The sequence below is a fragment of the Heteronotia binoei genome, chromosome 8 (assembly GCF_032191835.1).
Source record: "Heteronotia binoei isolate CCM8104 ecotype False Entrance Well chromosome 8, APGP_CSIRO_Hbin_v1, whole genome shotgun sequence".
Classification (NCBI taxonomy): domain Eukaryota; kingdom Metazoa; phylum Chordata; class Lepidosauria; order Squamata; family Gekkonidae; genus Heteronotia; species Heteronotia binoei.
In genome coordinates this window covers 76,433,702-76,459,824 of record NC_083230.1, presented here as the reverse complement: position 1 = coordinate 76,459,824, position 26,123 = coordinate 76,433,702, and the positions used below count along the sequence as shown (strand labels likewise).

The 26,123-nt window shown below is 43.1% G+C and overlaps 1 protein-coding gene across 1 annotated transcript in view; it reads right to left on the bottom strand.

The window, feature by feature from the left end:
* Positions 1 to 1,633: 1,633 nt before the first annotated feature.
* FAM234B (family with sequence similarity 234 member B) overlaps positions 1,634 to 26,123 on the bottom strand; it is a 55,143-nt gene continuing 30,653 nt past the window's right edge. The window contains exons 3-13 of the mRNA XM_060245303.1: positions 21,366 to 21,464; positions 19,211 to 19,399; positions 16,703 to 16,833; positions 14,433 to 14,580; positions 12,907 to 13,048; positions 12,043 to 12,186; positions 10,120 to 10,204; positions 9,491 to 9,646; positions 8,553 to 8,655; positions 6,277 to 6,500; positions 1,634 to 1,890 (exon numbers count right to left, since the gene is read on the bottom strand). Coding sequence (XP_060101286.1) covers positions 1,885 to 1,890; positions 6,277 to 6,500; positions 8,553 to 8,655; positions 9,491 to 9,646; positions 10,120 to 10,204; positions 12,043 to 12,186; positions 12,907 to 13,048; positions 14,433 to 14,580; positions 16,703 to 16,833; positions 19,211 to 19,399; positions 21,366 to 21,464 — 1,427 coding nt within the window. The 3' untranslated portion in view covers positions 1,634 to 1,884. The remainder of the gene's footprint in view (positions 1,891 to 6,276; positions 6,501 to 8,552; positions 8,656 to 9,490; positions 9,647 to 10,119; positions 10,205 to 12,042; positions 12,187 to 12,906; positions 13,049 to 14,432; positions 14,581 to 16,702; positions 16,834 to 19,210; positions 19,400 to 21,365; positions 21,465 to 26,123) is intronic.

Genomic DNA, 26,123 nt, shown 5'->3' with positions numbered 1-26,123 from the left:
ACAATTATTTGTATTTATTTTGCCGGTCTGAATTGTTCTCCCTTGGCGGAGCACTGTTTTTTGAGTTGATAATTTTTTATGGCCCACAAATGATGTCATAAATATCCATATTGCCCTTGGCAGAAAAAAAAGGTTCCCCTCCTGTTTTACGGGATGGTTTGCCATTGCCTTCCCCAGTCATCTACACTTCCTGCTCCCCCCCAGCAAGCTGGGTACTCCTTTTACCAACCTTGGAAGGATGGAAGGCTGAGTCAACCTTGAGCTGGCTACCTGAACCCAGCTTCCACCGGAATCGAACTCAGGTCGTGAGCAGAGCTTGGAATGCAATACTGCAGCTTACCACTCTGCGCCATGGAGCTTAGAACTTAGAAGGGTGTAATGCTGCTTGGGATTGCACTGTTTGTCATACACAGTCAACTAATACGAGGGACTGAGATAACCTGAATGGTAAAGAGACTATATTTTGCTATTCCTTTGAGTACCTTTGGCAATTATTCTACTCTCCCTTCAATCACAACAGTTATAAATTCTAATAATTACTAGTAATTATTGTGGGGATTGGCCATTTACATGCTGTTGACAGAAGTTAACATCAAGGCTACGACTTTTGTTAAAAATAGCTGTATGTATGAGGCCTAATATCCTAAAACAGTAATTAACATATGGCACACCTTGGCTTCAGGTCCCCAGCACTGGGTGGGTTTCCTTCTTCCCCAAAGCCAAAAGCCAGTCCTGGGCGTTCCTCCATCTCACTGGAGCAGGGGTTTCAAAACAACCCAGCTTTGCATCTGCAAGCAGTATTCATTTAGAAACAGCTGGGTCTACTGTAGGAGGACGTTTGGCTTGTAACCGCCTAAGATTTTTTTTACAGGCCCCAATACCTCATGGCAGCCATTTTGTGACTGGTCCTGGTCTCAATTGCAGCCATTTTGTGGTGGTTCCCACTTCTAAAAATTCCAAGTATCCCATAGGTTCAGTTAAACTGGGGACCTAACTCCTTCTTCAAGTTGGAAGTCTTTCCTTTATTCAAAGGTGTGCCCCTCCTCGATGCTCTGTATCATCTAGCCAACCTTTGCTTCTAAAGATCAATATTGTAACTGGGTACACCAAGGAAAATGCACTACTGGCCCAGTCTTAAATTCTGTGTCTGTCTGCAACTGGCAACAGGCCATCAGGCACTGGAGTTTTTCAGGCAGAAATTGTCCCAGACAATATACTTTCCATTGCACTGATGATTTTGTTATCATGTGGTTATAGAAAATCACAGTAAATCCTTGTGACTGGCAAAAAAAAAAAGAGTCAGATCTATGAATGGGAGACAGCACCAAATGTAGCCACTTGCCAGATGAATGTAGGAGAATACAGAATAGTTCAACACGATGCAATTCAGCTTTGGTCAAGAGGCCAGGATAGATGAAGGGACAGACAGGAGGAAGAACCAAATGGGATACATCAGTGATCCTAATACAAAAGAGGTAGAAAAGCTGAAGGAACCCATTGAGTGAAAATAACTGCACATGGGTCAAAAAGCAGAGAACATCATAATGCATCTCAGATACAAATAGGAGCTTCTTGAAACACTAAATAAATATATATCTATATCTATATATAATGTACACACTCTGCATAAATATCCAGTCTATCTGGAAGGAAACATGCAGGCAGGGAGTAGCAATGAATGGTCCAGCACTGTTCCTTCAAATACGAATGCCTGAGGATCACCAGTGCAACCTCTCCAGAAGGGTGATAGCAGCTGGATTTTTTTTCAGTCTCCATTCTTCACTTACAGAATGTATTGTGGAGTCTGGTTCATCACCTTGGCCTGCTGATATTGGAGGACCACATTTTTATCCCATTGCTCAGAAAATCTGAAGAGTCAAAGGCCTAGAACTGGGCAGGGGAGGGGAGAGGAGAGAGAGAGTCAGTCAGGCGCACCAGGGCTGCAAAGGTGTTTGACAGTCTTCAAGCAAGAAAGGAGGAGGATCTCATTTCCTGTAAGGCACAACCTCACTAGGTCTACTCAGCATGCAATGTAGGTAACCCTGGAGGTACTTTCACTTTGCACAAGGCTGAAGAGCTGATGTGGTATGACAGAAACGGTGTTGAACTAGCATCCTGGGACACCTGGATTCAAATCCCCACTCTATCATAGAAGTGCACTGGGAGACCTTGAAGACATCACAACCCCTCACTTAACCTACTTCACAGGATTGTTGTTGTGAGAAGATGAAGGGAAGAACTATGTTCTAAGCTGCTTTTGGGGCCCATTGGGGAAAAAAGTGGGATATAAATTCAAAAATGTAGGGCCAGGCTGTTCAGAAGCAGTGGCCAATCCTCATGCAAGCTGACCTATGCCCGGAGTCCCCCAGAACCAAAAAGACTGTGGGACAAGTGGCAAGTCTTCCGGTTTGCCCCAGGATCCACATGCTCAATTTACTGATTTTCTTGGCAGTTGATCCACAAGCACAGGGATTGGTTTAGACATGGTTCATCCACATGTCTGCCCTCCCTCTGCATTTTCACACATATGGAATCAGTTCCCCCCCCCCCTGTAATAATGAGAATTTTCAATGCAGAGTGCTGTTATCATTGGTGGTGGTGGCATCAGTGGCATCACAGCACTTCCCATTTTTTTAAAAAACGGTACTATAATATTGATATAACTAGTCATAGTAACAATAGGCTTTGCAGCTTTTTCCTTATACGCCTTTTCCCTGTATTTCCATGAGGGAAGGGGAGAAAGAGATTACTTTTAAAAAAATGAAAGCAGGATTCAGAGAAACTGTTAATAGGGGTATGCAAAAATAAATTCAGGAAAATTCGGATTCGGAGGGATTCAGGTCTTAAAAATTTGGCGGCCAAATATCTCCTAATATCAGCCACTGAAAGCCGATGCATCCTTAGATTTCCATAGGGTAAACCACAGCTTCTCTCTAGTTATAGGGGTCACCTGATTTCTAGTTTGCAAGGAAATCCGGTTTGCCCCAGGATCTAGATAGGAAAAGTTTAACTAGGAGGATAACAAGGATTGCCTTCACCTCAAAGTAGCCTTTTAAAAACTGTAGCCAGGTAGAGGCAGGATCACCTAGTCTCCTAAATTTTACCAGACTACTACCCCAAGCCAAAGAAGGACAGGTTAGGGACCAAAAAAACAAACAACTTTTGTTGGGAGGGTTTTTAAAAAAGAAGTCAGGGAACCTGCAGGTTCAGGGTACAGCGTAGTGAGCTAGGTTTGTAAAAAAACTCACTTTCAGTAAGGTTGTGTGAGACTGGCCAAGGGTGAAATGAGTGACAGGGAGCAGAAGAGGGGCCCTGGGGGCAAGGCCAAGGAGAAGACTAGAGGGGTGGAGGGGAGGGGGAGGTCGAGTGCTGCAGAGTCAGGGTGGGCCCAGTGCTGGTAGCTGAGGAGGAGGGGGTGGAAGCAGCTCATCTGCCACTTCCACTGCTGTTCATCCCCAACCTCGCCGGCTAGACAGTGTTTCCCACCAGACTCACGCCAAGAAGGGCGGCTCGTTGGCCCCTCTGGGAGCGGTAGGCCCCTGAGAGCGGAGGCAGGTGCTGCAATGGTGAGGGACTATCTTTCGAAGCCCAATGAGTCACAGAAAACTCTGGACTACTGGGTTGCAAAGAAGGTGGTCTGGCCGGCCCTCTCCTCCATGGCCAAGGCGTTCCTCTCATGCCCACCGACGAGCGTGCAGAGCAAGCGCGTCTTTTCACATATGGGCGACATTGTCTGCCCACATCGCAATCACCTGCAACCCTGGACAGTTAAGCAGTTGGTCTTCCTGAAGGTCAACTTGCCTCTGTTTGGCTCCCCAAGCATAGACTTTGAGAGTGAATGAAGTGAGCACCTACTTGTGTCTGCATCCTCTCTTGGTCCGCGCTTGGAAGGTGGTTGTAAAACACTCTCCCACTAAACATATAGACTAGAGTCCAAAGACAGCCCAAAAACTCACTCACAAATTGATTGGCAGTGCACCCCCCCACCCCTCATCCATCCCCAAACCAAAAGTGAATGCTGATTTAAATCTGCAAAGCAATCCAAATTTCCACAGTTCCCACCCACACATGCCTAATAATACTGAAAGGGCCATTGCAGCCCCCACTGTGACTGACAGCACGTACAGGCCCAGCCAGGATAACCCAGTTTTTTTTTCAGGGGCAGGAAGAAGGAAGAGGGAGATGCCAGTGATGATGACAGGCAGCCAGCAGCCATACGAGTGCTGAGGCCCCTCTAATGGGACAGTGATAGCTGGTGTGTTGCTGCTGAGCTGAGAGAGAAGGAATGGTTCCCTTCCTCTCACACAATCTGAGGCCCTCCCAGTGAACTTTCTCATTTGGGGTGCAACTCTGGCTTGCCTCCTCGTGGTGCACCTTGGGTAATGCAAAAGAGCCTGGACCAGCCAACCATCCATCAAGGTATGTCTTAATGATTCTTGCTTTATGTCAGATACAGAATAATATAGAGCTAGGTGTGGTCCACTGCTTCTCTTGTTTGAGAGTTGTGTTGTTTGGGGCAGGGCTGGAGAGCTGGCATCTGTAGATTGCATGTTCTGTGGCAGGGAAGCTAGCATCTGGGTGAGAGACCCAGAATCAGCATGCTTGTTGTGCTTGGCCAGCTCTCCCTGCATTGTTTGGGGCAGGGCTGGAGAGCTGGCATCTGGGTTTGCTGCAGCCAGGTCTACCTTGAGCAGATTGTGTTTTGTGTGGCAGTGAAGTTGGCAACTGGGTTTATATTGGTTCCAGGCCAGCAGGGTTCATAGAGTAGATAGATGGATGTAGTGCATTTAGGTCCTATAGAGATTCTCTGATGTGAAGTAAGGTTTGGCTTTGGGTGCCCCAAGAATTAGACCCCCTGGTCCAATTTTTTTTTTGGCCTTGTGGGTTTTGTGTGGGACAGTGCCCTGAAGCTGCACAGCAGTGTGGGGGGCTCTCCTCAAAATTCCTGGCTCCCCAGAGCCACTTTTTCCACGATAATTGGGGGAAGTGGCTATAATTGGGCTTTCCCCAGCATTGGTGGCAATGGGCCTTTTGGGGAGCCCAAAGACAGGGACCCCCTGGCCCAATCTTTTTGGGACTTGGGGGTTTTGTAGGGGAGAGTCCCCTGCAGGTTCCATGCAGTTTCAGGGGCTCAAACTCAAACCCCCTGCCCCCCAGTAGCCTCTGATTATGCCCTATGTTGCCATTGAGTTCGATGGCCCATAGGGTATAATGGTAGGATAGGAACCCCTGGCCCAATCTTTTGGGAACTTGGCAGGTTCGTAGGGGAGAGTCCCCTGCAGGTCTCCTATAAATTTGGGGGTTCTCCCTCAAATCCCCTCCCCTCCAGGCGGCTTCTAATACACCCTATTTTGCCATTGATTTCCGTATATTCGGAAATAGCCATATATCTCCAGTATATACGGCTATTCTGAATACTGGTATTCGGAAATATACGGTATTCTGAATTCAGAAATATACCAGAAAAATACGGTATTTTGGCCCCATATATTTCCGAATCCGATTAATTCCGATTTTTTTTTTTTTTTGCATACCCCCTAATTTGGATAAGAGTGGTCTCAAGAGACCCGGGGGGGGGGGGGGGGGAGGACTAAAGACACAAAAATGCATTCAGAAATCAGGGGATAAACTGAAGCAGTCTGGGGCCGCAACCTATGAAAAAAATTCCATGCTGAAAAGCCAAGTCTAGGCTTCAGCATTTGCCTGACTTTGCTGATTATTAGAACTGGCTATGTCTGAAAAGTCAATCTATCTGCAGTTTACATGAAGGTACAGAAGCCATAATCCCATTTGGGAGAACTTATTTGTACCTTATCCCCTTTTCAGGAACCAAGTATCTCCAGCAACTCATTCCAGTAACCTTAATAAACAAAAAATGCTCTGTGATTAATGGCCAAAACCCAAGATTTTTCCTTTGATGACTCTGTGAACAGCATCTGGTCTGCGTCTCATGGACTATTCACTTATCAAAAAACAAACAAAAACATGGCACAGGAATCCACTGTGGGACTCACATGTTTTTTTTTTTAAACGTGGAGTGCAAAAAAGCCCTATAAAGTAGCCAGAGAAAATCTGGACGGCCATCTTTCCAGGGTCAAAGCAGAGGATCTATCTTTCTACCATTCCCCCATGCTTCTGAGTATTCTCTCAGAATCTGTTCTGTAATTTACCAGATCTTCAAGCCCAGAAATTCCAGTGCTTTCTCTCCAAAAGGGTGGCAATGCCCATTCTACTCTTGGTCTGCATATCTTTACTACAGTTCTTTAAAGATCTTACCTTGTGAGTAAAATCAGTAAATTTGATCCTGGAAAGCAAGCGCCTCAGCTCCCCTTGGCTGACTCTGAGCTTGGCCTCCTGCAGGGGTACCACTCGGCTTTGAGTCATCAGGGCCCACCTCAGACGGAGTTTGCTGACAGACAGAAACCCTGGCTGGTGTTCAGAGGTGGGGCTTGTTGTCACAGTAATATAAAATGCATCCTTTTGAAGATCATTGATTCCAACTGGCAGATGACAACAGAAAAGAAGATACTAATGAAGACTCAGTAATTCATCACATCCCAATAAAATCTGACAATCAGGTTAATTTCTATTGACTATTTTTCAATGTATAGGATCTCAGCACATAGTTACAGATAAAATTTACTTGGTGTCCAGCCAGTCTGAAACACTGCACTGAATACAAATATTTCTGCTGATGCGAAAGCTGAACCACCAATGGCATTTCTGACTCTGGTGATTGCTGTAACACACAAGTAGAAAAAAACAATAGCAATAATAAAATATAAAGATTAAAAGCTTATGATTTTGAAACCTCAATCTTAATAATAATAATTCTGGCAGTTCTGTAAATAGCAATGGCACAATAGATGTTCCCATAATTACATAAGCTATCTAGAAAGACACAGCTACAGAAGCCCAAAATCTACCAGACCAAAGCTACACAGTTGCTTTACTGGAAACCTGCAGTGAGAAACTACAGATAAAGCAGCATCCCATGCCAAGCAGACTTGGAAGCTTCTTCTCTTCACAGGTGAATGCAGACTTTCAGAGACCATGCTATTAGTCTGCACACAGCAACAAAGTAAAGAAGTTAATTGTATCTCATGGAGGATGTTGGTAAGATCAGACCTTAAGTTCATGGCCTGAGGATTCTGCTTGCTACCCTTTCATCTTTTTTGATTTTTTAACATCATGCCAGATGAAAAGATCTAGTGAGCTCAAAAGCTTGCACAGAGCTTTGTGCTAATTTGGCTGGTCCAATAAAAAGTGTTACACAGACACTGTTCTTTTGTTTGTGGATTTCACCTCATTCCTACCAGAACTTGCTGCTGAAAATGGGTCCCAGAAGGCTCTTACCTGTTTGCCCTAGAAGGAAAACACAGAGGGTGCTATGCCGCTCTTCATTTTTTAAAAGAGAGATCTAATCTGCCACTGTCATGTCTAGCCTGGGCCTTAGAACCCCAAGATTCATCAGTGGACTATCTTCTCCTATGCCCATTTTGTTGTTGTTCAGTCGCACAGTCAATTCTGACTCATTGTGACCCCATGGACCAAGTCACACCAGGCCCTTCTGTCTTCCACCATCCTTAGGCACCTGAATCAAGAAGGCCCCACTTCTAGAGTCACTTATCCTTATTTCACAGGCAGGAGCATACGTATTTGGGGCTAGTTTAAGGAGCTTTTTTGGGGGGGGGGGTGTTGCTTCCCCAAGCAGTTATGCTGCCTGTCACCTCCTCAAATGGAAAAAAAGCTGAACCCCAGCAATTCCAGTAGTGTCCCAGGGCTCAGCTCCAATCTGGCTTGTGGGGGCCCAGGTGCAGGATGGTGTAAGCTACCCCCACTGACATCTCACACACCAGTGGAGGCTAGGAGAAAGCTGTACCCCAGGAGTGCTGCCAGTACTCCAGGAGCTTGTCCTGGATCTGGCCAGAGGTGGCACAGCTCCAGAAGGTAACAGTGGGTATAAGCCACATTCATCAACCCAAGTGCCCCAGGAATCTTCCAAGAATCTGGCTACCAGCAGTAAGCAATAACAGCTGCAAACCACACCTGTCAACTCCTCTAGCACAGCTGCTACCTGGGAGCAAGTGAGTGGCATATTAGCTCTCTTTCCTCACTGTGCTGCCCAAAGCAGTTGAGAAACAACCCTACTTGTATTAGTGCTGCATAAGTCCCTTTGCACACCACTGTAACTTCTCCTGGTCCTAGAACTGCTCAGCAAGCTATTACACTGTGGCCAACTGTTACCCCTTTAGTACACTTTAGTACACTCATTGTAGAACTGTCTGCTGCTTTTAGAAAGAGGTAACAAATTTTGCGATCCTCTTGTCTCTTTGGATTGTGCTGAATTGTCATCAACCAGGCACTATGCTCAAGAGGAAAGGCAATTATTTAACCAAAAGATTTAAACCCTCTCAACTACTTGGGGAAAAAATGTGAAGCAAGGGAACAGAATCACTGATTGCACAGCACAAACTGGGAAGAATCTGAGCCTCTATTCAGGTTTCCTTGCTTTTAGTTTCATAGACACAAGCACACACATATATACTTACTAGATGAAGCAGTCACTGTACCAGTTGTATTGCTAAGATCCAAGAGGACAGTAGGGAAAGCAGGATGAAGGAGATAAAGATGATGAACTCTTGGGCTGGGTTCCTATTTTTTTAAAAAGTCATAAATTATCTGTTTACTACACAGTTCATGGGATTTAATACAAATGCATTGCATCCTATGAGGGTTTCCTAATTTTGACCTGAAATAAAATATCATTTTATTCATTCTCATCATGCACTGGATTTTTAAAATAGGAATAAAAACCAGAATCAGAGGGGGGACAGGGGATAGAATCACTTTATGTTGTAGAGCTCTCTCAGCTATCTTGCAGTCTCATGAAAAGCATGGCAATGATAATGTGTTACCACTAGATAACACTCTCATAGTGTTAAGTGTGGCACAGATAAAAAAAGGATCATAACTGATTCTCCCTACTTGTGTTTCAGGGCAGAACAAAAAAAAATCAAAAGCTCAGATGCCATCATTGCTTTAAATGTAGCTTTTACATAATATCAAAGTGTAGAGTGCTTTCAAAAAAACAGATACTTGTGTCTCTTCTTCTAGGGCAGCAAAGCTTTGAAACTATTCCACTTAACTAGTAGGCATGATTATTATTTAAAAGTTTTACATATACAATGAGTCAAACAGAATATAAATAAAATCCAGATAGCTATAATATAGCAGCTTCCAATAAAGACCAGTGAAACAAGCAGACTGTAAAAACTTTGTAAGATAGAAGCAAAAACAGACAGACAATGCTGGAGTTTGATTCATGCCACAAATCTGTTTTCCACATCATGTATATTTGAGCATGTGCCTTTCACTTTCCAGCTTCCAAGGCAAATGGCATGGAATTCAGGCACGTTTGAGCCACGGCTCCTTTGCTATTTAGAAACTGAACAAAGCCTTCTTACATAGGGACTGGACTCTTACATACCAAGCTCTTTAAGAGGGGCTGCTTCTCATTAGCCCAGAAGAGAAATATGGATTTTCTATCCAGAGTCATCACTGACAGCACATCTGATTTTTTCATGTGGCACAGCAGTTCATAGCTCCAGACTGGAAGGCCTGATTTACCATCCACCACCAGTACCTGAAACAGAGGACCTGGAGTAAGAAACACAAGGAAAAAGACTATGGGCAGGTAAAGGTCAAAAATAAATGATCCATATTCACTTGCCTCTGACGAATTAATGTCAGGGCTATATAGGAGGGGAGCATCAGAGTGGTAGTTCTTCACACTTAGAGCCATTCATTGCACTACACAGAATGAGAAGGAAAACTCCAAATGCCTTTCTTCAGGTGGCAAAATAGCAGACAGAAGGCTCTACTCAATCACTCCTATCTCTGATGTACCAGTTTTTTGTATATAGGGAGCTTTTCCCACAGAACAGATCATTCCAAAATATGTGTTGAATTCTCTGTATTGTGCAAAATATCTTTTAGTCAATTTCCTTTGGTCATTGCTCAGAAACATGCTTATATTTCCTGCAAATACAGCTTTTGCTTTCTGATACAGGGACCAATTGATTTCACATAATGTGCAAAGAAAATTGTTAAACCAACCTTTTTCATTATGCTGTTTCCACTCTGTGCCTGAAGCATGAAGTCCAGGGTTAGATCATCATTGAAGTAGCCAGGGGAAGGCTGGCTGCAAACGTTCAGAAAGCATCAGTCAGGAGAAAGGAGAGACAGGGGAGTCATCCTAAAGGAACAAGGTATCCTTCCCTTTTCCTGGAACCTTTCTGCATTCCTATAAATCCAGGCTCTTCCAAAACAGATCAGACTGCTCATTCACCAAGTATACATGATGAGCCATGGGAAGAAGAAAGAAAATGGTGTGTAATACTCTAAAATTCAGCTATACACCACGAGGGAAAATTCTGTGCTGGTGTTCATTACTATGTTTTGTGACTCTTTGCACTTCTTATAGTTAGAGTGTCTTATATATGGTTCTTATATATGGTTAGAGTGTCAAACTAGCATCTGAGAGAACCAGGCTCACCTATCTCACAGGACAGTTGTGGGGATACAATGAAGAAGGGAGAAACATGTGTCACCCTGAGCTCCTTCAAGGAAGGGCAGGACAAAATTGCACTAAACAGATAGAAGTGTTATCTACAATTATCCTAACATTCTCCACACCTTCAAAAATGCAAAGAAGTGACTTCACCAATACCATAAAGTAGATTCTGCTGATATCTGCCACCTCATAAATGTGTGAATCACCTCTACTGAAAAGTACTGTGTTTAAAGTGACTGTTTCACAGTAAGTCATCACTGGATGAACACTTGCAAGTGATGACATGATAAACTGGGTGCTAAAAATGTCTTGTCTGTATCTGTACTGTGTGGAACATAAAACAGAAACATCTTTATGTGCTGCCAGTGTTATGCATTCTGCTGGTTACAATGAACAGCCCACAATGGATTTGTCAGATATGAGAAGAGTGCATGGAAGACCAATGTGAGCTGAAGGTCCAAAATGTGTTCACTATCTCTACAATGTTTGTAATAGTCTAAAATCTTTACGTTTTTATTAATTTTACATCTTTCGAGCTTAGAGGTCTCATCGATGACAGGAAGATTTCCCTTCAGCTCTTCCACTATTGACCAGAGGCAGTGGCTCTAAGATCAGCTCCAGCACCTTGGGGGTGGTTTCTACAACAGGAATCATAGTTGCTGGTGGTGCTGACTGTTTTGCTGCTTTTAGTTTTGCTTGGGAGGTTCAAGAGAACCCATTTCTTCTCTTTTTTTCAGGATTGGGATAGCTGAGAAAGACTGTAAAGGGGCAAAAGGAAGCAAGTTCTTTAGCTGGAACTGCAGCCACAGCCACACCTTACAGAGGTAGAAAGGGCCTTTTTCCAAAGAAATGTTTGAAGGTGAAGCTTGCAACTATCTACAAGATAAAGTCAATAACTATGAAGTATACACAAATTATAAAAAAAACATTTTCCTCCACAGCAATGGCCAAAGAACTCTCTGAAGAGAGGAACAGCTCAGAAAAATCTCAAATCAATGTTGCTGCTGTGGCAGATGAAGAGGGACTGAGCGGCAAAAGTAGGATGCCCCCACTGTAGAAACAGTTCAAGAGCTGCACTTCTGAGGAGTTTTTTGTGCCTAATCCCCAGCTCTAGAAGTCTCTGCACATGTTCAGTTTGATGCACAAAGACCACAAAGTGGTAAGCCATAGTTAGCACTAATTGCAGTTTAGCAGCCAGGTACAAACTGTAATTTAGAACTAATTTTTAATACTCACAAACCAACCATGGTGTGATAGCCAGCCTGTGTTCAGATGTCACAGCACACTGTTATTTAATTAAACTGCAGTTTATAACCTGTGGTTTATTCTCTTGTCTGAATGGCTGGGCAAAGAAGATGTCCTTGAATAATCTTCCTTTTGAAGTATGTGAAAAGTGTTAAATAAGCATGGAGAGGAACCAGACTTAGTTCATCTTAGCATAAAGAAGTGGGAAAAAGAAAAGTGACCTGTCAATATCCTGCTGCTCCAGAGTCCAGTGAGGCTTCAGGTCCTGTCCCCGCAGTAAGGTCAGACCATGCTTAGTAGTGATAAGGAGGTCACTGCAGTTGCCATCTTGAGACTTTACTGTCTGTAGAAACTCAACACCTTCACTGGGGGATGCAGAATGTAAATTGAGGTGACTGTGCATAAATGATTTCATTCAAGGGTTCATCAATACAACATGTCTTCAGCCCGTGTGAAACCACACAAGACAAGTGCTGAATCACAACTTCTGTGGAGTCCCTCAAGTATGCTCTTGTGTTATACTACATGGCCAAGGTTTCAGACAAGATTCAGGTCAAATTCAGCCATGGAATATAAGAAAGCGCCACACTCAGGAATCTTTGCTTATTTCCTTCCATGAGGGCATAACAATTTTGGCTAAAGCAAAATTCAATACAAATGTGGGAGTTCCTCCCCAGGCAAAACCGCTGTGAACCCAAATGCACTTACAACATTTGTCAGAGGGCATTTTGTACAGCCTTCTCCAGGAGCAATTAATCTCTGAAGTCTGTTCAGGATTTCTTCAGAAAACATGTATGTCCTGTTACATTTTAGTTGCCTCCATTTGTATTACCATATTTCCTATTATAATTTCTTACATCTGTTAAATGCCTTGGATGTTTATTTCTGCATGTATCCTTTGCTGTTTTCTAGTCTACGATTATTGCTTAAATAGTCCTCCTGTGTCTTGAGGCACAGAATTACATATATAAAACAGACCTGACAGATATAAAGCCAGCTGGAGATTCTACCATATGATTGCCCACAGAGCTAAAAGTCAGGAGGAAATCAAAATTCTTCACAGGAGAGAGAAGACAGAGTCCTACCTGTAAATGCCAATGAGCTCTGACAAATTGAAGGATCTGAGCTTCTCCCACTCTGGCTCTTCTTGCTGCAGCACTGGTGGGAAGCTATCATGGTTTCTGGCTTGAGCAAAAATATCACGCAGGGAGACTGCTTGAACATTACCTAGACAAAAGGGGGGATACTTAGAATCATAGTATCATAGAGTTGAAAGGGACCTCCAGATTCATATAGTCCATCCCACTACACAATGCAGGAACTTCACAAATACTTTCTTCACACACATACATCCCCAGTGACCCCTGTTCCATGCCCAGAAGATGGCAAAAACCTACAAGATCCCTTGCCTAACTGCAGAAAAATTGCTGACTGACCCCAAAGTGGCAGTCAGCATTTCCCTGGGTGTATAAGATAGAGCCACAAGAACGAAACATTGATGCAACCCTTCCTGCCTTCCTTCTCATGATCTGCCTAATCTACAGACTTGTGTTGGAACCCTCAGTCCTGGGGTGAGGGGAAATCATGCAAGGTAGCAAAGGGCTTTGATATTGTGATGGTGCAAGAGTTTCTGCAGGGAAATCCTAGTTACTCTGCCTCTGTGACAGCCTTTCTACCTAATCAGTTAAAATGTTCCCCAATCATATTTTAGTTTCAATAATTCTGCAGCGCCTTTTTCAATTAATTTGGTTGCTTTGCTGGCCATCCAGCTGCTTGCATTTGGTCTTCCAGACTCCTCCAAAACAAGCTGGCAGGACACGGGGCTTTCCTGCACAACATCAAAGAAAAATCCAACCACATTTCACCCTTTGTCGAATACTCTTGTGTGTCCGTTCTCAAGACAATGATGCGGTTATCTTATGCAGAGTGTGAGTGGTGAGATTTACCTTGTGCACTGATGGCTGTTTTGGTGATTTTTCCCTGTAAAAAAATAACCCTAGCTAGTGTGCATTTCCATTAAGGAGACACAGTTTGAAAAAAAGGAAAGACTATCATTGCATAAGTCTGAGGGATTTGTATATCTAAGTAGTTCATAACCTTCAGAAATAATAATTAAAAGAAGCTAAAATCAAAAAGGTTCACAACATTCTGTGAAGGAGTGAATGCATGAGTTACTTATCACTAACTACATAATGAACCAAATAGATATCATGCAACCATATTCAGTATAATAGAAAATAATGTGCAACTGTTGTAGGAATCACATTTGCCCCAGTTACAAAGGAAATGTGGATGTACTGCACAAACAAGAGGTTATACAGAAAGGCCCTGAGACAAGCATTATAGCAAATAGCATTGAGCTTCATGTACTAGTTTTCTTCCATGCAAGCTTTATGTTTGGATTCTGAATGGTCTTAAAACTTCACATTCCAAAGGGGCTGTGGGAATGAGTCAATTCCCAAGTACAGCATCTGGAATTTCACAGCCTTTGCCAATTGACACTAATAATTTATATATTTTTATACTATTGGATCCTGGATTAAGCTCACCCTTTTTCTATTTCAACATGGCTTAGAAAAAAAGATCAGTTAGAAAGGAAAGGGAATCTTACCAAAACCAAACAAGATGTAGATTGCTCCATGGCTGGTGATGTGAACCTGAGGCCCAATCAGATTTCCATTTCCATTGACACTGTACTTCACTGATCCTCCCACAGGGATTCCAGTTTTACCTGATACCAGGATGAAATATAGGTCTGTCTATAAAGGAGAAAAAAGATATATGGAATTATGAACATGGATTTACACACTTAAAGGACTCTTTTCCCCATGATGCAATTTTTAAAAAATCCTTCCCTACCTACAAAACCAAGTGACCCAGCATTCTACAATATTTTTGCTCAGATCTCTAGTTATTGGCTCACATAGAACTCCTTGCAAATAACATCTAGGCCAGTGATACTTAGTGACTCTGACATGCCACCTTGGCTCTTTTGAGCACTGTGATATGCGACCCATTGCTCAGGAAAGTGGGCAAGGCCATTCTGTGATGGGGATTACTGTGGGCAGGTGGCTCCCTCTGCGCTCTCTCTCATCCAAGCACCCAGGCAGCTGCCTGGAGGAGAACAATCTTGCCACAGAGGAGAATAAAACCAGCACCATCCAGGAAAAGAGCAGCAGGTGGTTTTATTCCTCTTTCTTCATGGCCAGCTTGCCCTCCTCTGGGCCCCTGGGCAACCTCTCTCTCTCACCTGATCTTCAGAAGGAGATAGCAGGAAGGCAAACAGGAAGGTAAAGGGAACACAGGCTTTTTGCAAAGTGAGGTTTCTTAGTGCTGCTAGCTGATGCCAATCAAGCTTCTGTAACAGAAAACCTTTGTAAACTGAACCATAAACCTCCTGTTGGGGAAGAGGGAGGTGAGAGAGAGAGAGTGCACCAAGGGAAGTCAAATGCATGCAGGTTCAACAGTGAGGCGATCCCCACATGCTCAGGGATATTCATGTACAAGAAACAGCTTATAGTTATATATTTAATAATATGAGTTACATCTTATACTATTATCAGGAGTTGGTCTGAAGCAGAACAAAATTTGAGTCCAGTGGCACCTTTAAGACCAACAAAGTTTTAGTCAAGGTATTCAGCTTTTCTTATATTACTGTATATGTGCATTTGGTGGGGTGGCACAGAAGGCACATAGTAGTCATGTGGCACTTGGTGGGGTGCACATAGTGCATTTAGTGGGATGGCACAAAAGGCACTTAGTAGTCATGTGGCACTTTTGGTTGATGATAACTGCATATGTGGCTCTCTGAGAGCCATGAAGTAAGTATCATTGGTATAGGCTTTAAAATGGTTAAAGGTGCAATTGGGGTGGGGTGGGGAATCATACTTCAGGAAATAGAAGGAAATCAACTGGACAATTGCAATAGTTTGTCAATTGTTAAGCATATTTTTTAAAATATATATTTTTATTAAAACAAAATAAAATACATTATTACAGAAGCTACAGATTGAACAATCATGCAAAAAGGAACCTATATTTGGAGGGGATCTCCCCACCTTTATGACATTTCATTCCCCCAAATAAGAGGCATTCACTTGTCCAAAAAATGAGATAACTTAGAATCTGAATCTGCAGGGTTAATCATTAAAGAGATCTTCTCCATAATTATGAGATCCCAAGTTTTAACCTACCACAATGTTAAAGATGGAGGTTTATCCCTCTTCCAGTTTGTTGTAATACACAAATGTGCCGTTGTCAATAAAGCTTAAATGAGCTCAAGCTTTGGTGTATCAATATCCTTACGAGAAGGTAAATCCAATAATAGCCATTTGGGATCTACTCTAACTTTACATTACAGATCTTATGATCACCGTAAGTACTTTGCTCCAAAGCCCTGGAATAGCTGAGCATTGACACCGACGATAGAAAGATCCCGCCTGTTTACATTTTTTCCAACAGACATTTGGAATATTTCTACAAAAATGATTCAACTTTTGTGGGATAAGATTCCATCTTGACCAAACTTGAGAAGTAAAGTTTGACTATTTAGTGCCTCTGAGGTGAATGTGTCTGATGTCCAGACCTCACGGTAATCATTCTCAGTTAAAGAAACCCCAAGGTCTCTTTCCCATAGATTCATGCCTGTTCTTATTAAAGGTTTTGGTTAACATAGAGTATAGTTTGAGATAATGCCTTTATCTGCCAGATCAAGGGCAAATATCAATTTTCCAAATGCCTTTCTGCCCTTCTAAATTCAGAGAAACAAGCCTTGCTCATACGTGGCCAAGAAAGCACTTGCATAGAAGACTATTTGCCCTCTACCCATGCTGCTTAATTCTGATCAGGTTCTCCCATTATCACCATCTATATGTATCATACCTGTGCTTTTCCAAGGGCCAGGATCACTAAATCACTGACCCTATCTCTATCCACATCTGGTACAGTAACAGCTGGGGCAGCCAATGTTTCACTGGGCAGGTGGGATCGGTTGAGCGTCCAAATTGGTTCCCCTATAGGATTGACACACAATGACTTCAAGGTTAGAAGAATATGGCCAAATTAACAGGAGTATACTAGAGAGCTAAAGAGATCCCGATAAAGGAATAAAAATGCAAAAGCAAAGTCACTGTATGTTGGGAACCTCAGGCTGAAAAGAGACATAACAGCACTGGGAATGAGACATTTCAACCATACCAGTGACTCAAACCTGGATCTATCACTCCTGCCCCTCCCCCTACTCGCCTACTATTGCCACTAACTCTTCCTCCACATTTGGTTGGTATGCAACATACCCCACACCTGATAGCCAAAACTTCCATCTCAGGTAGCTAGCTGCAGGTGGTTTGTTTCCCAGCTGGAGGAGGAAAAAAGAAGAGGAGATGGTAGCATTAGCAATGGAACAGACCAGCAAGCTGGAAGGGGAAAGAGTGACAGACTTATCAGCTGGTATGCAGGAGACAGAATTTTTTTATTAAAAAGAGCTGACAGAGCAGTCTCAGCACTATGAGTTTCCTTGCTTTCTTTGCATCTGTCCCTGGTCTTAAAGCTGTTTGCATCCTTTTTGAATTTTCCATCTGAAAAACACTTCGGTGCTTTTGACTTTTTACATCACTGTGAGAGAGCCCAGTTTTGAAACCACAGCTGTGGAACTTTTTCATACATTGCTGCAAATGTCCATTTCTTTTAAAATTAATATATGAAATAATCATTGGCAGAATTAGAAGGCAGCAGGTGTCCTTGAAGACAACACCTCTCAGATTAGACTGGTCACAACTCTCACATTGCAAGGCAAGGGAAGACACACCAATCTGGAGTAGAAGAAGAATACATGCCTCAATTATGAGTATTTTATTGACAAGAGTTTCCCAGACAGACTATCTACATATTTATTTATAATATGTTTATGCTGCCTCATAGCACAAAGCTCTTGAGGCAGTTTACAACATACTTACAAATTATCTTAAAACCCTATAAAGCACCAATAAAACAAAAACGGCAAACACAGTTGAAACAGAGTGGAAGCAATAAAACTAATAAACATAGCAACATGTCAATAATAAAGCAGAAATATTAAGCCCTCAAATCAATGTAGCAACAGGCTAATACAAATAAAAACAGAGTTTAAGAACCAGCCCTTCTCTCAAACCACTCTATTCACCATACAGCTTCATGCAATGCCTAAAACTCACAACAGCTGGCACCAAGCAAACTACCAAGGAGTAAATTCCCGGGGGGAGGTGGCACCTCCAAGAAGGCGAGGACTGGACTTTGAGTTTCAATCAATGACATTGTGATCTTCCTACCTCAAGCTCTTTATTTTATGGAACAGAACTCAGATGATTTACTTCTATAATTTAGGATCTGAAACTTGGACTAAATTCTAAAATAATGTGCTATTATCATTTCTTTGTTTACTTTAAAAAGTCATATTCCAGACTTCTCAGTCAACACAGGCTCTTGAGGCAGCTTTCAAACCACAAGATGTTGCATACAATAAACGATATTAAAATACTTCAATAGCAGTAAAAACCCAAAAGCTAAAACCACTTAGCAAAACACTAAAACACCACCATCATTAAAATAAAAACAAGATTTGAAACCACTGACCTATGTTCCGTACTTTATAATATCCTCCAAGAGCTTACAGGGCTTTTAGAACAGGGCCTATTGTGGGCTCCAGGAGGATTGGCTGCATTGGGGGTAGGGGGTCTGGCCTAGCATGCACAGGAGTTCCTGCTACAAAAAAAAAACCCTGATAGTCACCATCGTGATGCTGTGAGCAAGGGCAGCCCTCTCACCTTTGGCTGAGGAAAAGTACTCTGGTGTGTTGACCTGGCAGCTCCCGGAAGCAAGATCCCAGCTTCTGGCTTTTAATGTTCATATTGATTGTTCTGTGTGTTACTTTCTTCAAGGTGAAAATTATATCTGACTGTATCAGTATGTGGTGAATGTGTCGATTCTCATCCCTGGAGCATTTCTGATGTGTGGTTTGCATTCTTTCCCCCTGCTGGAGACTGTTGTATTGCTCCTTTTACCATGTCAGATAATTTGGATTCTCCAGTTTGATGACATTGATGGCAGCAGTGCATGTGACTCTGCTGGATAAACTTGGGGAGGTTTTACAGTCAAGAAATAAACTTAATCTTCACTACAACTGGGTGGCTGCTTAAAAAAAATGTCTATATAGATTGTTTCTCTCTGTCATATCATTAAAGCCACTGACCTATGTACTTAATCATGGCTATATAGATTGTTCTCTCTGTCATTTCTAAACAAATCTTAAACCAAAGAAGTACTAGCTAGCTATTTTAACCAAGCATTTTGTTACTGCTATCTCCATTGACCAATTTATTTCTAAGCTTATCATTAGTCTACACTTGGACCTACCTGAAGAGGCATGCAGAAGGCTGAGGAATTTAGAGACTCCAGTAACAAGGCAGACAGGCTCTGTTGAGGACACAAGGCTCAGACTCTTGCACTGCACACTTCGAATATCTTCTGGAACATGAGTGGACCACAGGGTGCTGCCATTCATGCCAGAAAGGGCCATCAAAGTTACCCATGGTTTGGAAACACCTGAGGAAACATAAAAGAGGCGGCCACATGCTTTTGTGATGTGAATGGAACCTGCTGTTCAGCTTTGCTGCTGTCTTCAAGGCTGCTGTATCTTCAAAAATGCACGCTGTAGAATCAATCAGCCTTATGGTTGTCCCTTAACTAAAGCAGAGGACAGCTGTGCACAAATGACTCAGGTATGTGCAAGTCTGATAACGTTGAACTGTTTCAAATTTTTCTGCCTGCAATCCCACTGCAAGGCTTTAGTTAAGTTTTCTTGACAGCTGGTAACTCCTGTGTCAATTACAGAGTAATTAAGAAAACAAGCTTATTCATCCTCAGGCTGCCAGCCAAGGCCCAAGGGAACAGGCCATGCTGAAAATCTCCTTCCCACATCAACAGAAATGAGATTTGTTCCAGCTCTTTCCCTTCTGCTTCTTATTTGAATTTTCCTTAGATGAGGAGTGCAGCTTATGAATGTTTAAATATTTATTACATTGAATAATCACATAAATAAAACAGACTTTAACCATCTCTGACAGAGATTGGAGGCTATTTAACAAGGTACATAATCTTCTGAAGGTGATAATAACACAGTTACCTTCCTTGGCACATTGTTCACCCTGCATACAGCCCTCTTTATCCCAAGAGACTGCAGTTCTTAATAGCGCATGTCCACAATTTGAACGCAGTGACCTGGATGGCCCATCCTAGCCTGATCTAGTCAGATTTCAGAAGCTAAGCAGAGTCAGCCCTGGTTACTTTTTGGAGTCCACCAGACCTGGAGCAAGACAAGCTAAGTGGCCTCTGTAGAGCTACAAGCCAGCCCAGCAAGACCACTCTTCTCAGGGGGCCAGCAGTAGGCATTAGCTCACTCACTGCACCGTTCCCCAAACTGGAAGCAGCACAGAAAACCTAAATTGTAGAACTGATGCCAACTGCCATTGCTGCTGAGGATGTCTAAGCCAAGCACCCCCTGAGGCTTATGCAGAATTGCTAGGGCTTCCTCTGCTCCCCCCTGGGCAATAGTAGCCATCTAAGGCCCTGTAAGTTAAATGGCCAGTTCTCATTACATAAGTGTAGTCAGGGGGTTGTTGCCTTTGGTGATAGCAATGGGCTTGCTCTCTCCAACATTCTTCTGAAAATAAGTATATGAGTAAAGTAACAGAATATGACAGAACACATAATATCACAGTCTTCTCACAAAGTACTAGTAACACTGGCACAATCACCAAAGCTATTATAAAGAGTAGGCATTAAGGAGAAGATAATAATGATCTCATCAGAGAAAAGGGCCTAGTAGGAAAACCCTAGTCTTAAACCCAAAGAGATAAAGCTGAGTACATTCTCAAGTCTGTGTGACCAACAAATATTAAGTTCAAAAGGAAGCATAGGGCAATCAAGAGCAAGTACTATCTAAGCAAAAGCAGCGTCAAATCTGAAATGCCTTCAGTGAAAGCAAAACAGCCTTAAGTCTCAAAATGACTCTTGTGTATTCAGCACCATGAGATGCAGTTCTGTAAATATATTTATTTTTCTGTCTACCAATTTCAAATCCTAAATACTATGTAAATATTGATTCCCTTCCATGCCAGTTTGTTCAAATTAATCTGAACACTGTTTAACTGTTTAAGTATGCCTAAAGCGCCATTTCTGAAGGTGAATATTGGAGAACTGATGCGACGTAAGTGTGATTGTTTTGGAGATGTTTAATTAAGTGGTCACATTGTTACAAAGGGCCTTAGAGTTAAGAAGCATATGATCAAAAACTGTGCAAATCATGTCCAGTAATCTCTCAAGCAGTTAAATATTCATCCGTGATTAACCAGAGTCCATGAAAAAAGGGAATAATATAGTGTGAAAGTGTACTATACAGAAAAACCAAATTCCACAGTGATTTTCTCCTTGCTCCTCTTTGTTAGTCATAGAATATAATGTTTGCCTGACCAAAGCAACTCATGATTCTACAAGATGAGACTTTGCTTACCCAACACACTGGCATTTTTCAAAGCAGTGAAGGAGAGCAGAATGTCAGGCAGACCATCACTATTTACGTCAAAAAGTTCTGGCTGAAAAAGTACTCCACCTGCAGAATAAAGCAAAACACATTACTTTCTTAAAAGTGCAACACTAAGGCTTCAAACCTAAGAACCCTTTCCTGGCAGCAATCCCCATGGAATAAAATGGGACTTAATTCTGAGTAGACCTGCTTAGGCTGGCTGTGTTAACATCACTTTCCTGGGAGTAAGCCACATTGGATAGACTTCAGTAGGATCGTTCTTCAAGAGTTGCACTCTGCCCATCCAAAGCAGGACTAAAATGACCAGCAGCATAGACATTATTAACACTTTGTGGAAGCAGCTGTGGTTTAACTGCTTTCCACAACTGCACTTCTATTATGCTTCAAGTGACTTCTCCTAGTAAAGCTGTGGCAGGATGAACTCACAACATGGCTATAAACCTCAGGGAACTAGACAGCAGGAGTAGCAAGCAGCCCTCATGATGGAGATTCAGATCAGAGAAGAACTGGGGAAAAAGAAGGAAATCCCAGTAGTAAGAGTTTGGCAATGACCTGGGATCCTAGGATGGGAATGTCTAGCTTTGGGGGGGGGGGGTACCTCTAGTGATGCTACTTCCTCAGCCACAGGGTGGAGCGGAGGGGTGTGGTAACAGTGGAGATACATGCAGGAGGCCTGTGCCTGCTTGAGTGAGATCTCAAAAGGATAGCCTGCTGAGAGCTGAGGTACAGCTGGATAAGAGGGAGTGAGGCAAGTACCTCTGAGTGTGGGCATGGGGGGAATGAAGTAACTTCACCAGAGAGCACCAGAGTCAGGCCTGGTGCTAGGGCCCTGGGTGCCTGTTAGTGAATTCTGTTTATGCACAGGTCACCAAAAATTGTTGAGGGATTCCTTCAGTACCCCCAACAGCACCAACCCAAAACTAAAACCTGCAGTTACCAAAACAACCTGAAGTTATCAGAAGGCTAATACATACTCACTAATAAGATTTAAGATCTCGTAGATAAACTTTCTTAGACTCCATGTTTAGAAAAGCAAATAGTTTATTAAACTCCAAATTTCTCCTTTAGACAGAAGGTTTAAAATATAGTTAGAAAGGCAAAACAAGAGATTACATTAGTACAGTTGTTCCTTTAGACTTAAGAAGGCTCCTTTAGAAGGCTTAAGATACATGGGTGGAAAAGCAAATGGTTGGATAAACTTAGCCCATTTAAGAAAACAATTACACAGTCAGAATTCAGTCAGTCTTAAAGCATAGTTCTACAATAAAGCAGAGAGCATACTGAAAAATATAAGTCCCAACAGGGACTTATCCCTATTAGTCTACATTTTCCCATTTAGAATCTAAGTCCCAGGTCCCATTCTATATTAGAGATATCTGATATAAGAGTTGTTAAACTCATGGCTTGACCATGAAGTCAGTCCAGAGTCTAAGTCTATTAGCTTGGCACGATCGACAAGAGGGAGCCTCTTGTACAGATCAGCCGCTTGGGCTCAAAAATTCACAGCTTATAAAGACTCCAATGATCTTATATCAGATCTACTGGGTCACACAGCTGTGCCCCAGCTGTAAACAATTTCATGGCCAACTATCAACAATGAAAGCTCAGATTGTCCCCAGCTCACTTTGGCCTTTCACTCACTTAGCAGGCTTAGTAGCCATTTGTTTCCTGCCATACCATATATGGACCTTACCATATAGGGAGATTCCTGTCCTTAAAAGACACTCAACTTTCACCCACTTAGCAATATGAATGCATGATAGTGCTGAATACCTTAGAACTCTGGTGGCCAAGTTCATAACTGCAGCAAAGATTATATAATAATAATAATAATATAATAATAATAATAATAAATTTTATTTCTACCCCGCCCTCCCCGCAAAGCGGCTCAGGGCGGCTAACAGTAAGTAATATATTAACATAAATAGTAAAACATTAGATTAGCAATTAAAATTACACATATAAAAACCCGTTAATTCAGTTAAAATACTTAATTTTACATTACATTATATATATATCTGGCAGTAATAGCTGTTCTGGCGCTGATTCTGCCAGTTTAAATGGTGTTAGGGATGGCGGTTCTTCGTTCATTGCAACTCAGCAGTCCGTATCATTATAGGCGTGTCTAAAAAGGGCAGTCTTGCAGGCCCTGCGGAACTGGTCGAGGTTCCGCAGGGCCCGCACCTCCTCCGGGAGCTGGTTCCACAGTGCAGGTGCCGCAACTGAAAAGGCTCGTACTCTGGTGTTTTGGAGTTTGGCCTCTCTCGGCCCAGGGATGGTCATTTTGTTTTTACTTGCTGACCTCAGTGCCCTCTGGGGTTCATACGGGGAGAGACGGTCCCTTAGGTAGGCAGGTCCTCGGCCATATAGGGCTTTAAAGGTAATAACCAACACTTTGTACTGGACTCGGTAGATAACTGGCAGCCAGTGCAGTCCACGCAGCCCCGGCTGTATGTGCTCCCATTTCGGGAGCCCCAGTAATAGCCTGGCCGCCGCATTCTGCACTAGCTGCAGCTTCCGAGTCCGGCACAGAGGTAGCCCCAAGTAGAGGGCATTACAGTAGTCCAATCTTGAGGTGACCGTTGCATGGATCACTGTTGCGAGGTCGCGGCGTTCCAGGAAGGGGGCCAACTGCCTTGCCCGCTTCAGATGAAAGAATGCTGACTTGGCAGTGGCTGCTATCTGGGCCTCCATTGATAATGAAGGCTCCAGTAAAACACCCAAACTCTTTACCTGGCGCACTGGTTCCAATGGTGCGCCGTCGAAGGTTGGGAGAGCTATTTCCCCTCCCTGGGCGCCGCGACCCACGCAAAGGACCTCTGTCTTCGCTGGGTTCAACTTCAACCCACTCAATCTAAGCCACGCCGCTACAGCCTGCAAGGCCCGATCCAGGTTCCCTGGGGCGGAGCCAGGCCGGCCGTCCATTAGTAGATAGAGCTGGGTGTCATCTGCATATTGATGGCAACCCAGCCCAAACCTCCGGACAATCTGGGCAAGGGGGCGCATATAAATGTTAAACAGCATTGGGGAGAGAACTGCTCCCTGAGGCACCCCACAATCAAGTGTGTGCCTCTGGGATCGCTCGCCCCCAATGGCCACCCTTTGTCCCCGATCAGAGAGGAAGGAGGAAAGCCACTGTAAGGCCAGCCCCCTAACCCCTATGTCGGCAAGGCGGCGCTTTAGTAGCTGATGGTCGACTGTATCAAATGCCGCCGACAGGTCTAATAACATCAGTACCGCAGAGCCGCCCCGATCCAGATGCCGCTGGAGGTTATATATAGAGAGAGCCTGCTTCAAGAAAAATATAAAGGTTTAAGGTGTTTCCAGATGTTTGAAAAGCCTATTTCATAAAAACCCCAACCCAAAATTCTGCAACAGTGCCCCAGGCTGGCATTTGCCCCACACCACACCCCCTGCTTGCTCTGCTGCCACACTCATGCCCACAGGGAAGGCAGGTATAGCAGTGCAGCAGGGGAGGGCTGGGCAGGTTCTGGGTGAGCTGTGCCTACACAGTGCACTCTGGGAGGCGCTCCTTCTTAGGGCAGTCTCAGAGTGCCTCTGAGAGCATACTGCGCAGACATGGCTCACCCACAGCCCCTGCTCAACCTTCTCGGGCAGAACGGAGGAGGCTGAGCGGGGGCTATGACAAGCTGCACCTGCACTTTTGGAGGGACTCCAAGACTACCTTGGAGCACCTCCAGGAGCACTCTGAGCCCAGCTTCAGGTGTGGTGCATTCTTCTCTGAGGAGAGTACACGCCGATGCGCCTTCCCACTGCTTTCAGCTTCCTGGGTCTCAGGTGGCCGCCTACCTCACCTACTCCCATGTGCTGGCCATGACCAGAATTATGCATTGTATATGTCTGGGCCAACTAAAATCAACTCCAACCTGAGCATAAACCTTCCAAAAATTTGTCCATTGATTCAATTAATACAATAAATTATTCCTTTTGATTTTGGTTCAAAGCATAAACATGGATATTTTGGGACTCAGTCATGTTCCTTTAATTAGAATATACTTTCCTTCAAGATCTACTTGATCATCCGTGCAATCAAACTCCAGACTTTCTTTAATAAAAACTTCTACTCCTCAGTTCTTCCCATCTGCACACACTGCATTAGCATCCACCAGATTTAGGTCTTTAAATACCCCTCGTCGTCCCTTTTTACAAATGTTTTCTGGAGCAATATACTGCATCACATTCCTGGATTCTAAGAAGATTGCACATTTAAAGGGAATTTCCCACACATCTAATATTTGGATATGTTTTTAGCCACAGAATGTATTAAAGATCGAAGTTATAGCACCACAATTAATTAATTTTAATACAATTTGTAAATGGTTTTATGTCGATTTATAACTATAAATGTAAGTACTATGTATAATTTTATAATTTTATTGTACTGGATTCATATGTTGTGAGCCGCCCTGAGCCTGCTCTTGCGGGGAGGGCGGGATACAAATAAAAAGTATTATTATTATTATTATTTGCTTGTCTTAGACCACAGGGATCCTGAACACAGTGCTGATGGGCACCACAGTGCCTGCCAATACGATTTTTGGCACCCACCAAGTGTTTTAGAAAGTGCAGGGGCCAGGTGGGGCTCTTACCTAGCACAGTTTCTGATTAGCTGTGCAGATTAAAATAACATTGTTTCAGTGGCAGCTGCCACCACAGTGTTTGTTCTATTATCTCTTCACCCAGTATATTTTTAATTATCCACCC